The following is a 13034-nucleotide window of genomic DNA, read 5'->3' as shown; positions in this document are numbered from 1 at the left end:
TAATAACCACTATCGTGCTTTAGTAAAAGGGAGGGGGGATAATGCTTAAATTTCTTATTTCACAGATAATAATTTATAGTTTATTTAAAATTTGCAATACCGCCTGTGTTGAGGAAATGCTATGCTCGAGTTTTGTATAGAGGGTACTTCACCCAGGTTCAGCTTCAGAAAATTGGGGGCATTGCCTCGCCCCTGTGTCTCAAGTGTGGGAGAGCCCCGAATTCTTTTTCGCATGCCCTCTGGGAATTTTGGTGCCTTAGGGCCTTTTGGACTGAGGTGGTACAATACTTGAATTCCCCTTTTGGGCAGTTCAGTCACGGGCATCGTGGACCAAGTGGTGCTCGATGTTCCGGGTGCTTTTGGGACCCGGGAGGATTGGTGGCTGTGTCGGAAAATGTGTCTCCTGGCTCGCCGTTGTATTATGCAGCAGTGGACCTCTTTGAGCCCCCCCCTCCATGCCTTGGTTCTTTGGGAGGCGCAGGAGGTGGGGGAGCTCTATCAAACGCCGCAGATCGTTTTTGCTTTTATGGGACCCTTATTTGCGCTCTTTGTCTCCTAGGGGACACAGTCTTATACTCAACACCCTTGCTTAATGGTTACTTGCATTTAAGTTTGTTCTGGCTCTCCGTATCTCTCTGCTCTGGGGAGAGGGGAGGGGGATGGGGGGTTGTGTTTTGGCAGGGATGCCCTAGGGTCATCTGAGTCCAGACCCTGGGGGGGAAACCTGATTCTTTTCTTTTTTTCCTTTTATATTAGGATTGGCTTGACTGGTCTTGTCTTGGGCTTTCCCTGCTTCGGGGTCCCTGGACTTTCGTGTGTCCTCGTGACAGCTTTGTTAACCCCCCTCCATACTAGGCGGGGGTACAAAGGGGGGAACTGGGGGGATGGGGAGCTCTTTGGGAAATGTGGGTGGATATAACTGACATGTGCCTTTGTATTGTTTTGCCTTGTTCTTGCGGATTTCCCGCCACTATTTGTTATATTTGATATTTTGTTGTTTTCTTATACCACCTTTTTTCAGTCAATAAAAATTGTTAGCAATCTAAAATTTGCAATACTGCCTGGGCTATACAAAATAGTCCTCAGCAGTTTACATTAAAATAAAAATGGCAAGTTGAAAAGAACTACAATGATAACAGGACAGCATTCGCTCAATCTTAAAATAGAAGTAGATAAGAAAAAAGTCAGAAGCGTCCAGGAGAAAAAGGGAGGAAAGACAGCACTAATCATGAACCAGACAAGCTTAAGTTGGCTCACGTTTTATATGCTATGTTGAAAAGCTAAGTTTTCAGCAAAACTTTTAAATTCTTTAAAGATAGTTCGCACATTATATTGAAAGGAAGAGAATTCCAAAGATGAGGGGCAGCAAAGTAAAACCCATTTTTTTCAAGATATGCTTTACTTTTAGAATATATTTTGATATCAAGTTCTTTCATGATTACAAAATGTAATATATTTTATATTTATATTAGTGAAAGTAGCACCTAGAAAGTTTGGTCCTGTCCCCATCCCATACCTGCAAACTAAGATCCTATCTACACAAGCCTCAAATAATTATGATTTTATATTGAAATTAGAGAATGACACAGTGACAAAATTCATCACCGTTCCCGTCCCCGCGGATAACTGCGGGAAACCATCTTCATGTCATTCTTTAAGGAGAGAAGGAAGAATCAGAATATGAATGGCCACAACCACTGACCCACAAGCTTTGCTTTGAAGAATGCTGGTGTAGAAGGAACAAGGTTGAAACAGACATTACAGAATGACAGTCTCTGGTATCCAGAGCAGATATTGTGATGTCATAATGCCTCATTCCACCAGTGCCTAAGAGCCAATCACATCAGTGATGTCACAATGGCTTCATTATCCTTGGCTCACATAAGAATCAGAGTATGAATGGCCACAACCACTGACCCGCAAGCTTTGCTTTGAAGAAAGCTGGTGTAGAAGGACTGAGGTTGAAATAGACACTAGAAAATGACATGGGATTATTTCCTGCGGTTATCCGCGGGGACGGGGACGGTGATGAATTTTGTCACCGTGTCATTCTCTAATTGAAATCATAGTATAAAAAGAAATAATATTCTGTACAACTGTCATTTTACATACACAGATAACAGAACAAGAATCAACAAAACCCGTGTTTCCCCTCCCTCTTACAGATATCCCCTCCACTATCGAGACAACTGAACAAGCCAAATTACTACAAAATACTGCATAGAAAAATCATGCCAACAGAATAACTCGGTCGCACACAGAGAACACATATAGCAAATCAATAATAGCTGACTAACATTGATAAACATAAATTAAACCAAAATCTCAAGAAGCGACACCTTGCATGTAGTACAACACTCATATAGATATATAAATAAAAATGTTTTATGTACTGACTCCACAACCCTGGTGCCAAGTAGTGTAGTTAATGATGCAGGTGATTCAGCTGCAGTTTTTAGGTTTTCCATTCCTTGAATTCCTTGAATTTCCATTCCTTGGATATTCATTTAGGGGGCTTATCACACTGCTTTAGGGCACTAATGCATATAATGTGCCCTTTAAACACATGTTCAAAGGCTGCGGTAAAAAGTAATAAATGTAAATTCATATAAACAGTGTATTATTGTGCAAATACTGTAACAGCTGTGTAGTGAATACCAGTACGTTCCCGCATACAGCTGAAGTGAGCATCGGCCCAGGAGCATCGGCTGCAAAGCCCTCCAAATTGCCCCCATACACTCACACTCATAAGCCATCTTCCCAAATGGCTCCCCATAAGTTAAACTTCCTCCCAAGATGCCCCCTCCCTAATTCAGAGCGCAACATGCAAACATTTACCCCAAGTTAAGGTCCCCCAACCAGGCTCCTGCCCATTCCCACTAGATTAGGGTTACCAGATTTCCTCTTTAAAAAAATTAGGATACCTGGTCCCGCCCTGTTCTACCTTGCCCCCACACAAACCTCATGTCTCCTTCCCCAAGCTCAGGGCTGCATCTGGAAGATCCTCCATGCTTTCGTGGATGTCAGCACAATGAAGTCACGTGCATGCATATGACATTGTCACGTTAACGTCCGTGCATATGCAGAAGCCCTCCAGATGCGGCACCGAGATCAGGGCCTTCCTAAACCCAGACAAACTGCTGGGATTTGGAAATCCCTCCACGCACCTGGACAGTCCTCTAAAAAAGAGCACAAGTCCAGGTTTTTCCAGAAGTCTGGTAATCTTACACTGGATCCCAGAGAATCTTCAAGTTAGGCCTGAGAGGAGCTTCTGAGTGGGTGGAGGAGATTTCCAGGTGCTGGGGCATTAGAATTGTGGGCTGTTTCCAGATGGGAAGATATCTCTGTAGCAGCTTATAAGCGAGGGAGGAAACAGCTGGAGGCTGCTGCTTGAAGGGGAATTTCTCCTATGGGGGGGCATGTCATGGAGGAAATTTAACTTATAAGGGGCTATTTGAGAGGGTGGTTTTGAGTGGGAGGAAGGCCTCAAAGTAGGGTTACCAAATGTCCGGGTGTCCCCAGAGATGTCTTCTTTTTGAGGGCTCCATCGGACATTTGGGTGGTTTTATTTTTCTGTTTTTGTCCAGATTTCAACCGGCAAGAAGAACTATGTGCGGGGCTGCTTTGCTAAAGCACACGCTGTGACTGTTGTCTGTGCCGATTCTCTGCTCTGGAACAGGAATTGACATAAGAGGGGGCAGAGGACCGGCACAGCCAACAACACGTGACTCAGCTGAGCAGTCCAATGTTGGAAGCAGCATAGAAGGAGAAAACAGCCGAGCTGAGCCAATGAGGTAATGAGATACTAGAGGTCGAGCGTTGGGAGCGACGTTCGGTGTATCTGTTGCTACAGCAGCAGCTTCAGAGGAGAGAGAGCGAGATTGTGCATGCTGAAATGGAAGAGGTGGAAGGTAATAAGCAAAGTCCTGGAGACCATAGGAGTGGGTGCACGATTGTTCTGTCACATTGTTTTTCTGTGTGTGCGGTCTTATTAGGTATTGGGCCGGAGCCATAGCTGGCCCTTCCCTCTCTCATTTGGTTTCTGCATTTTCAGATTCTACGGGGCCATGTGTCTCTTTTTTGTCTTCTCAAATATGTTAACCCTACCTCAGAGGGCACATTTGGGGAATTTGAGGCTGGCTCCTTTAAGGGGTGTCCCTGCTTTGCTCACAGTCTGATATCACATCCACATCCAGTAATTTTGGATGAGAAGGACGTTTACCCCAAAGCATCTCTGTCCTACTCACACCTTACTTTGTCTCTTTATATTTATCTTCTACCATCTCATCCTCTTTGCTCTCCAGAGGTTTCCAAAGTCATCAGGTAGCTTGGATGCCAGTCTGAAGGAGCTGGTGTTTCCCAGGTTCCATAAGCATTGCAGTTTGATCAATTACCACAGCTTTGGAGCATAGTTATCAAAGCTATACTAAGTTATCTTATCATATATCATATGTTACTATTAGATTCAAAGTGAATTGACAAAAGTGAACATATCCCAACCATATGGAAAATATTCGTATACTGAAGTACAATGTTCCCCCATGAATTTGCAGTTTGCGAATCATGGACTCGCTCATTCGCGGTCTGCTCCGACTGGCTCTTTCTGTAGTAAAGCCGGGCTACACCAATCAGGAGCTGCGTGTCAAAGCAGCTCCTGATTGGTGTAGCCCAACTTTACTACAGGAAGAGGCGGTCGGAGCAGACCGCAAGTGATTTTCTTCACCTGCCAGCGCTCCAGCTGCCCTCTCCTGCCTCTCCAGCTGCCCTCTCATGCCTCCCCTGCCTCTTGACAGGTGAAAAACCACATTTGCGATTTTTTGAAATTTGCGGGGTTCTTGGAATGGAGCCCCAGCAAATTTGGGGGCAGCACTGTATATCAAAAGAAACCAATTCAAAAATATGATCTCTAAAATAAATAAAGGACCAATATTCAGAGCTTTTTAAGTGGGCCAGAGAGGCTCTAGCCCACTTAAACTGTGTATCGACGGCTAAATGCCAATATTCAGCACCACTAAGCCAGGCAGTGCTGCTGAACATCTGCTCTGACCAGCCCCAAAAGAAGTGAGTTGGTCAGGGGCAGTGCTGGGGAGGAGATGGCATTTAATGCGGGATCCAGTGATATTCAACTGGGACCTAGATAAGATGAGCGGATGAATTTAGGACAGATCAAAAGCTGTCCTAAATTCTCCCATTCATCTTAATGTGGACCTCGGCTGAATATAAGGCTGGGGCCCACATAAGAGTTTTTACCTTTTTTTTAGTTTTGAGAAACCCTCCCCAGACCCCCTTCCACCCACACAACAATGTCTCTTCTCTCCCCCTTCCCATGTCAAAGTCCCTACCCCCACCCATGTGTAGGTAGGCTCCCTGCACCTACCTACATACCTGGTGGTCCAGCAGGCAGTCTTCAGGGGTAGGAGTGCAGCCCCCCTCCCTGTACAAAAATAGCTGCCATGACCTCTTGTGGCAGCTCATGGTACTTCAAGTAGTACCCAAGTGCTAAGAATTTATGAAAGAAAAGATTGAAAAGAGAAGAAAAAGATACAGTTATAGGGATCCTTTTACTAAGCTGCAGTAAGCGCTAGCAAGTACTTGCCGCATATAAAAAAACTTACCGCAGTTCATGTGCTGGTGTCCCACGGTAAATTTGCCTGTTTGCATACATATGCCATGTGTTAAAAAAGTATTTTCTATTTTTTTTTTTTTTTTGTCATGTTTGGGGATGGAGAGTGGGCATGATAGCACTAATCATGTGATGCATTGCCACCCCCTACTTTTTTAACATGGAGTTAGCACGTGGACCCGTAGGCTGGATTCTGTAAATGGTGCTGGTATTGGCATCCGCCTAAGAAATGGCTGCCGATCTCATGTCAATCACATACTGGCTCTGTATGTAGAATCACTGATGCTTTTTTTTTAACACGGATACCTTAAATGTAAGCCAGCATTTTAAAGGCCTACATTTAAGGTGCCAGTCTTGCATCTGGGGAGGTGCATAGGATCGTCTACTGATGTCTAAGACCACTTTATTTATTCAATTTTCTATACCGTTCTCCCAGGGGAGCTCAGAACGGTTTTGCATGCATTTATTCAGGTTCTCAAGCAGTTTTCCCTGTCTGTCCCGGCAGACTCACAATCTATTTAACGTACCTGGGGCAATGGGGGGGATTAAGTAACTTGCCCAGGGTCACAAGGAGCAGCGAGGGGTTTGAACCCACAACCTCAGGGTGCTGAGGCTGTAGCTTTAACCACTGCGCAACACTCTCCTCATATACAAATCACGCCGCTGCCAGCCTTAGGTATCGTAGGTGTCTCTGTGCGCCACCAAAAAAAAAAGTGCCCCCTGATTGTCTACAGAATTTGCCTGTTACTGCCTATAAAATAGGTGTGGGTTGGGGCTAGCATAGTAATGTCTTTTAATGACTAGGTGTCAAATCGCGAAATTAGTGTATGGCCATTATTTTGGAAAATGGGAAAGCCAGTTATTTTCTGGCCACAGCACAAGTGGCCTTAGCACACTGGAAAGATACATATAAGTGGCACACATTAAGGTCACTTATGCTGTGGCTTTGGCAACAGGACCCCATAGAGTTCAGTAGTCTTAAGCACGCGAGACAAATGCACACCGACAAACGAGCGACGCCAATTCAGCAGAAGACTTCAGCGTGCCGCAGGAAAACCTTCTTTTAAAGGGCTGCGATGGGGGGGGGGTTGTTGGTGGGGAACCCCCCACTTTACTTAATAGGGATCGCACTGGCGTTGGGGAGGATTGGGGGGTTGTAACCCCACATTATACTGGAAACTTAACTTTTTCCCTATTTTTTAGGGAAAAGTTAAGTTTTCATTATAATGTGGGGGGTTATACCCCCAAACACGGCAGCGCGAGGTTGCGTGATCCCTATTAAGTACCCGTCGGAGCCCTTTAAAAGAAGGGTTTCCTGTGGCGCGCTGAAGTCTTGCGCTGAATTGTCGGCGCTCGTTTGTCGGCATGCATTTGTCTCACGCGCTTTTGTCCCGTCACCTCAGTAGTTTATAAAAGCAGTTGATGACGTATTTTGCTACTTGAAAAACTGAGATAAGATAAAATCTGTATGTTCTCCATGGAAAAACCTGAAAACAATATTAATTATTATCAGGTAGTAACTTAAACATAAACATTTTCCTAAGTATAGAACTAGCTATATTTGTTTCTTAAAGTACTATGTATGAAAAAAATACTTGCAATAAAAAATACTATATTAATATAACACACCTTGGCTATTTCTGCTAGTATACATACGCATTATATTCTATCCCCCTCTTTTACTAAGGTGCACTAGCCAATTTGGTGCGCACTAAATCAATTAGCACGCGTTAAATCAGCTAGCGCACCTTTTGAGTCAAAAACAGTTATGAATAAGCAGAAGCTTGTAATGACTGAAATCTGGAACAAAAAGAATGATACCTGAGTGTTGGGTGAATGGGGGGAGGGGATTAAAATATTGGACTAGTTCTAGTTTTCAGTGGGGAAAATAATTAAAGGAAAATACACATTTAAGATGCCGTTTCTTACATCTCTGATTTAGCTACACCATCATGTTTTTACTGAACTATATATCCCAAGCCCTTCAAAATCTGGTCCATTCTATTAGGTAAAGTTTACCACTTTGGACAAGTCTGTGTCACCTGTGTGCTAGCACTTGGTACTTTTAACAAGAGGGAAGATGCTTCATGAGCAGAATTTAGGATTAGTGTGTTCACTGATTCAGTGCAAAATATATTCACAAAGTACTCTGTGGAAGAGAAATATGAGATATAATGAATATTTGATGATTGCTGTTTTTTACCAGATTAAAAATTATGCTACCAATGGAACATATCCATTAGTCAGTAAATATTTCTAATATGAATGCCCAAGCTATTCTGTTGTAGTATATGAAAAGAAAGTCCCAGTTAATTTTTCAGAGAAATTTGCCTATGCTCTTGGAACTTTAAGAGGCCTTGTTATAAAGAGAAAAGCAGCACATAGAAATGGTTCTATGCTTGTTTATTTTAAGTAATAAGGATAGATGGAACAGCACATCCTGGCTGATAGTTGCCAATTAGAGACTTTAATAATACTCTCAAAATGTTAAGGCCTGAGACCAAGAAAGGATTCCAACAGGCTACAAGTGCACAGTAGAATCAAGTGCTCATGTGCTTTAGCTAAATTCTCTGTTACAGTGGCCTAGCCATGGGCTGCACCCCCTTACCTTTGATGGCAGTGATGCCAAAGCCCTGTTAGTCAATTAAAAACAGTTCTGTCGCTCCCCTCCTCATGGGGAGGAGGGGTTCGGTGGCATTATATGTATATGGCTGGCAGGACCTCTGCATCCCTGCCAGCAAAAGGTATGATTGGCAGAGGGGGAGAGAGATAGGAGGAGGGAGCAATGGGTTGGCCCCCACCCAATCCATGGCATGGCATCCCCAAAATCAGAATCCAAAACTGTTTTTGGTAGTGCTGAGCACTCTGGGCCTGGAGGAATAATAGTTCAAGTTGTCCACTATGATTTAGATGAAGTGCTGGGGACACAAGTTCAGACCTTGCCCACTTCTTCCTGTGAACTTAGGTGTTTGGCCTTGAGAGCTATGTACTAAGCTGTATTACTTTTCAAGTGTACATGGAGAGGGCAGATTAGGTTCATTACGTGCTTAATTTTAGCCAGATGAAAGGGGAGATATTTAGGACAGTGAAGTAAAATAGTATATGTTTGGTCGTTTCAAAAGTACTTGAACTGGTTACCGGTATATCCCTTGCACCACTTGACCAAAAGTAGCATGTATACTTTTTGCTGGACTGCTTTCAAAAGGAAACTGCCTGTGAGGTCTCCCTTTTTTAAGATCAGCTAAAAAGTACTAGGTATTTAACAAATTTTTGATAATTTTGCTACATGCATATGTTCTGGGGGTTTAGCTATTTGCCTGTCACTTAGGGGGAGGCCTTGTTCTGGGCTTTTTTTCCTCAATAGAGACCCTACATGGGCTTTTATGGAAGGCAGAAAGGAGAGTCATTGTACTGGGGGAGGTCTCCTTGTGCTTAACCCCACAGACTGATTAGCACAGGGTTGCAGTGCCAGGTCCTCAGTTCAGATGCATTGTGACCATGCCAAAATGACCACACTCAGGACTCCTTTTACTAAGCTGAAATAGCGTTTTTAGCGCGCGCAGAATTGCCGCACACGATATACCCCGTGCTACGCGGCTAGAACTAACACCAGCTCAATGTTGCCATTAGCGTCTAGTGCACGCGGCAATTCTGTACCCGCTAAGTGCGCGCTAAAAACGCTATCGCAGCTTAGTAAAAGGAGCCCTCAATTTAGCAAAGCCATTTTAACGTGTATACACTTTGAATACTTTTTGGGTACAGCCACGTCTGTTTAAAAGGGTTTTAAATGGACATATTAAAATTTAGAATGAATGCAGTTTAGTACATAGACCACTCCCCACCACTTGTTTCCCTGTACCATTAGGAACCAGTTGAAAACCAAGCGTTTGTCACAGTATCACTTTCCAGGTCAACAAATGAACTCTTTTTTTTTTCAAATCTGAATTTATGGTCAGCTTTCATGAGCACTTTTGAGTCTGCAGTGCCATTAAACCATACTATATGGCCGTCTCAGGGGAAAACATGACTAAAGTCACTGATCCAAAAGCATAGGTCAGTGGTTCCCAACCCTGTCCTGGAGGAACACCAGGCCAATTGGGTTTTCAGGCTAGCCCTAATGAATATGCATGAAGCAAATTTGCATGCCTATCACTTCCATCATATGCAAATCTCTCTCATGCATATTCATTAGGGCTAGCCTGAAAACCCGATTGGCCTGGTGTTCCTCCAGGACAGGGTTAGGAATCACTGGCATAGGTTTTAGACTGTTGTATTATTGTTTGCTGTAATAGAATTCGTGACTGAAGCCATATTTTGCCAGAGACAGTCACATATTATTGCTTTATTTTCAAGGTGGCCAGTTTACAAATAATCATTAATATTACCAAGCTCATTTTTTATGATGAAAACCACAAAGCTTGATATGTACTTTTTCACGGTCCTTAACAGCATTTCTCTCTTCCAGTTGATGTACTACTCAAATGCATTGGCTTGCAGTTAATGTCTGTCACAGCAATTACTCAGCTTGGCCTATCTCCTATTTTTTTTTTTTTATTATTATATCGAACAAAATATCTAGTACATGTTCTCAACTTGCCTTTGACAGCCTTGAGAAAGGGGCACCTACACAATAGAGCTAATTATTAACAGCTATAAATATATGTGCTGGGCATTTTATTTTATAGTGTTATTTCTGGAAATGTACGAGTAGCAGAGCCAGAAACAAAGTCTGCAAAGCCCCTTAAAATATTATGCTCTACCGGTTTGTTTGTTTTTCCCCCAGGTCCAAAGGAGGTGGCTCAGGTTCCTCCCATTCTGAGGTGCAGCATCACCATTCCTTCTTTCTCCGAGTTCTCCGGGCTGCTTTACCACTTCAGCTGCTTCTGCTGCTCTTGATTGGTCTTGCCTGTCTCGTCCCAATGACTGAAGAAGACTACAGCTGCACACTGGCCAATAATTTTGCCCGTTCCTTTCACCCCATGCTTAGATATACCAATGGCCCTCCTCCTGTATGAAGGAACGGGATGACTATGGGGCATTGAAAAGTGGATTAATGCACTGACTATTCCAGCTTGCTTTCTCTATAACCAAGGTGCCCACTTCATTACACAATGGCACTGCTAGGGTAAGATCCTCTAGTGTAATGTATCATCATCAAAATATATTTTACATTATGCCTAAAAACAAAAAGAAAGGAAAAGCAACAATTGCAAAGCCACATCAGTGACAATGCAAAGGCTGTGAATTAATCCAGTATTCCCATTTTCTCAACTCAACAATTTGAATCCTTTTTTCTCCACTTGAAATCAAGATCGAACCTGTACTGTCTGTAGCCACTGGCACTATACTGTTGGAGCAGATTCCCCACATGCCACTCTGATAAGCTGTTACCTACATCTTGTGGAGTTCACTATCAGTATTTTAGGACAGCCTACAGATGTTACTCATGATATTTTAGAAGCTTGTAATATAAAACTTTAAAGAGCTTATATGGTAATTATTTTTTTACTTTCCCCATTGCTTTTGAAGTTTTCTTTTTTTTTTTGGGGGGGGGGGGCATGATATGTTATCCTTAGCTTTTGTTGCATATGCTGTAAATCTGAAAGGCACTTTTTTAAGGTTAAAAAAAAACCTGGATGTAAGAAATGAGATCACAGTTGGTTTTATGAAAACAAATATTGGATGTCAAATAATGCAAAAAAAACAAAAAAAGGAACATATTTATGTATGTACAGTTTGCTAAGCCAAGTTTTGTTTGTATTGATTTCTTTGCATTTATTATAGAGACTATAAAATATTTTGCTGTTTATGTGTGTTTTTATGATAAATATTTTTATTTAAAAACATGTCTATTATGCGTGGAAAAGAGTAAAAATGTACAGAATAAAACACAGACAAGGTCATTTTATAATCCATTTTCCTGTGTAAAATGCTGATTTACACACACAAATTGACTTTGTAAAATACTGTCAGTGTAAAAGTACTTGCCGTGAGACGATGGCGCAATCTTTTCTGGTAGACTGTACAGGGGCAGAGTTTGCATATATGCACGTAAATTATAAAATATGCTCAGGCCTGTGTGTGCTTGCAAATTTCAGGTGCTTGAGAGCAGGTGAAAGGCCCAGATGCACCAAAGCAAGCGATCGTCGCGAAACCTATTTAGCAGCTTTACCGATGATCGCATTTCCTGACCCGATGCAGAAAACAGCTCATTGTGTGGTTTTCTGCACAACTGCTCATTCCCCAAGCCGACCATGCAAATAAGCTCATTAACATTAATAATAATAATAATAACAGTTTATATACCGCAGGACCGTTAAGTTCTATGCGGTTTACAAAGATTAAAAGAGAGTACAAATTGATTAAACTTAACAGAGAGCCATTATTGGAGAGAAAGAGAACCATGTAAACTAGTAGAGCGATTGATGCTCAAACATGGTTTCCTGATGCACTAAAAAAAAGTCTAGCTTGTTTTTTTTATTGGGCACAGATGCCCCCCCTGCTGATGACGGGCCTGATGAACTAGCACAACGAACTGCGCCCCCCCTCCCTCGGCGAAAACGGCAGGAGGAATGCCCACTTCCTCCTGCCAAGCTGACACACACCCTGTGAAACAAAAATTGACAGTTGGGAAGCCCCATTCCCTTCTGCCAACGGAAGCCCCCCTGAACCCCCCTAGTTGTCGGGGGGTTGGTTTCATCATGGGAGGGGCTTTAGGCACCTGGGCCAACCAGAGTCTTAGGCCTCCTTCCCAGTGCATTCTGGGATGCACTGAGAGTGACCTAAGACTCCAGTTGGCCAAATATCTAAGGCCACTCCCATGGAAAAACTTGTCCCTGTGTCATTCTCTACTTCAAACTTCAGTTTGAAGCCACTTGAAGAGGAGGCAGCTGCAGGTAAGAAGCATCTTGGGGTAGAGGATTGTATGTCTTTTCGGCCTAATGGGAAATACAGCCTTACACACATCACCAAATTTGAGTCAATTTAGGCCAGGCTCGCTCCTGATACAATTTTACAGTTGTGCTATCTATATATTGTAATCTTTTAATGAGACCAATGTTCTAATAATCAACCCAGTTAAGAGAACAGTGAATGAATGAGGTAATGAAGGTCCTTCTTATCTAGCAAAATCTTTACTGCACAGATTTTTCTTATGGTGAAGTAAGAGATCAAACAAGGGAGGAAATTTGTTTGCCCAGCATAAGACATGTCAGACTGTACTCCCAACACTAACCAAATCTTATAGAGGTGGTAAATCTTGAATTCTCATGACTGTAGTCGGTGCCATTGACTTTTCACAATTCTGATTGCACAGCGCCCATCGGGAAATCATCTTTCTCGCCCTGCACCGATACCCGTGGTGCAGTCGGTGACTTCGGGGCCTTCTCCAAGGGAGCGGAGCGTGGGAGCA

General features: G+C 42.9%; 1 protein-coding gene across 2 annotated transcripts in view; it reads left to right on the top strand.

Moving 5' to 3' along the window:
• SYNE1 (spectrin repeat containing nuclear envelope protein 1) overlaps positions 1-11430 on the top strand; it is a 994076-nt gene extending 982646 nt beyond the window's left edge. For both annotated transcript variants that reach the window (XM_033936910.1, XM_033936909.1), the window contains one exon: positions 10407-11430. In XM_033936910.1, the coding sequence (XP_033792801.1) occupies positions 10407-10638 (232 nt within the window). In that variant the 3' untranslated portion in view covers positions 10639-11430. The remainder of the gene's footprint in view (positions 1-10406) is intronic.
• The last annotated feature ends 1604 nt before the right edge of the window (positions 11431-13034 follow it).

This window comes from Geotrypetes seraphini, chromosome 3 (assembly GCF_902459505.1).
Source record: "Geotrypetes seraphini chromosome 3, aGeoSer1.1, whole genome shotgun sequence".
In the NCBI taxonomy this organism is placed as follows: Eukaryota; Metazoa; Chordata; class Amphibia; order Gymnophiona; family Dermophiidae; genus Geotrypetes; species Geotrypetes seraphini.
Note: the sequence above shows the minus strand (reverse complement) of the source record. Positions and strands in the feature narration are given on the sequence as shown.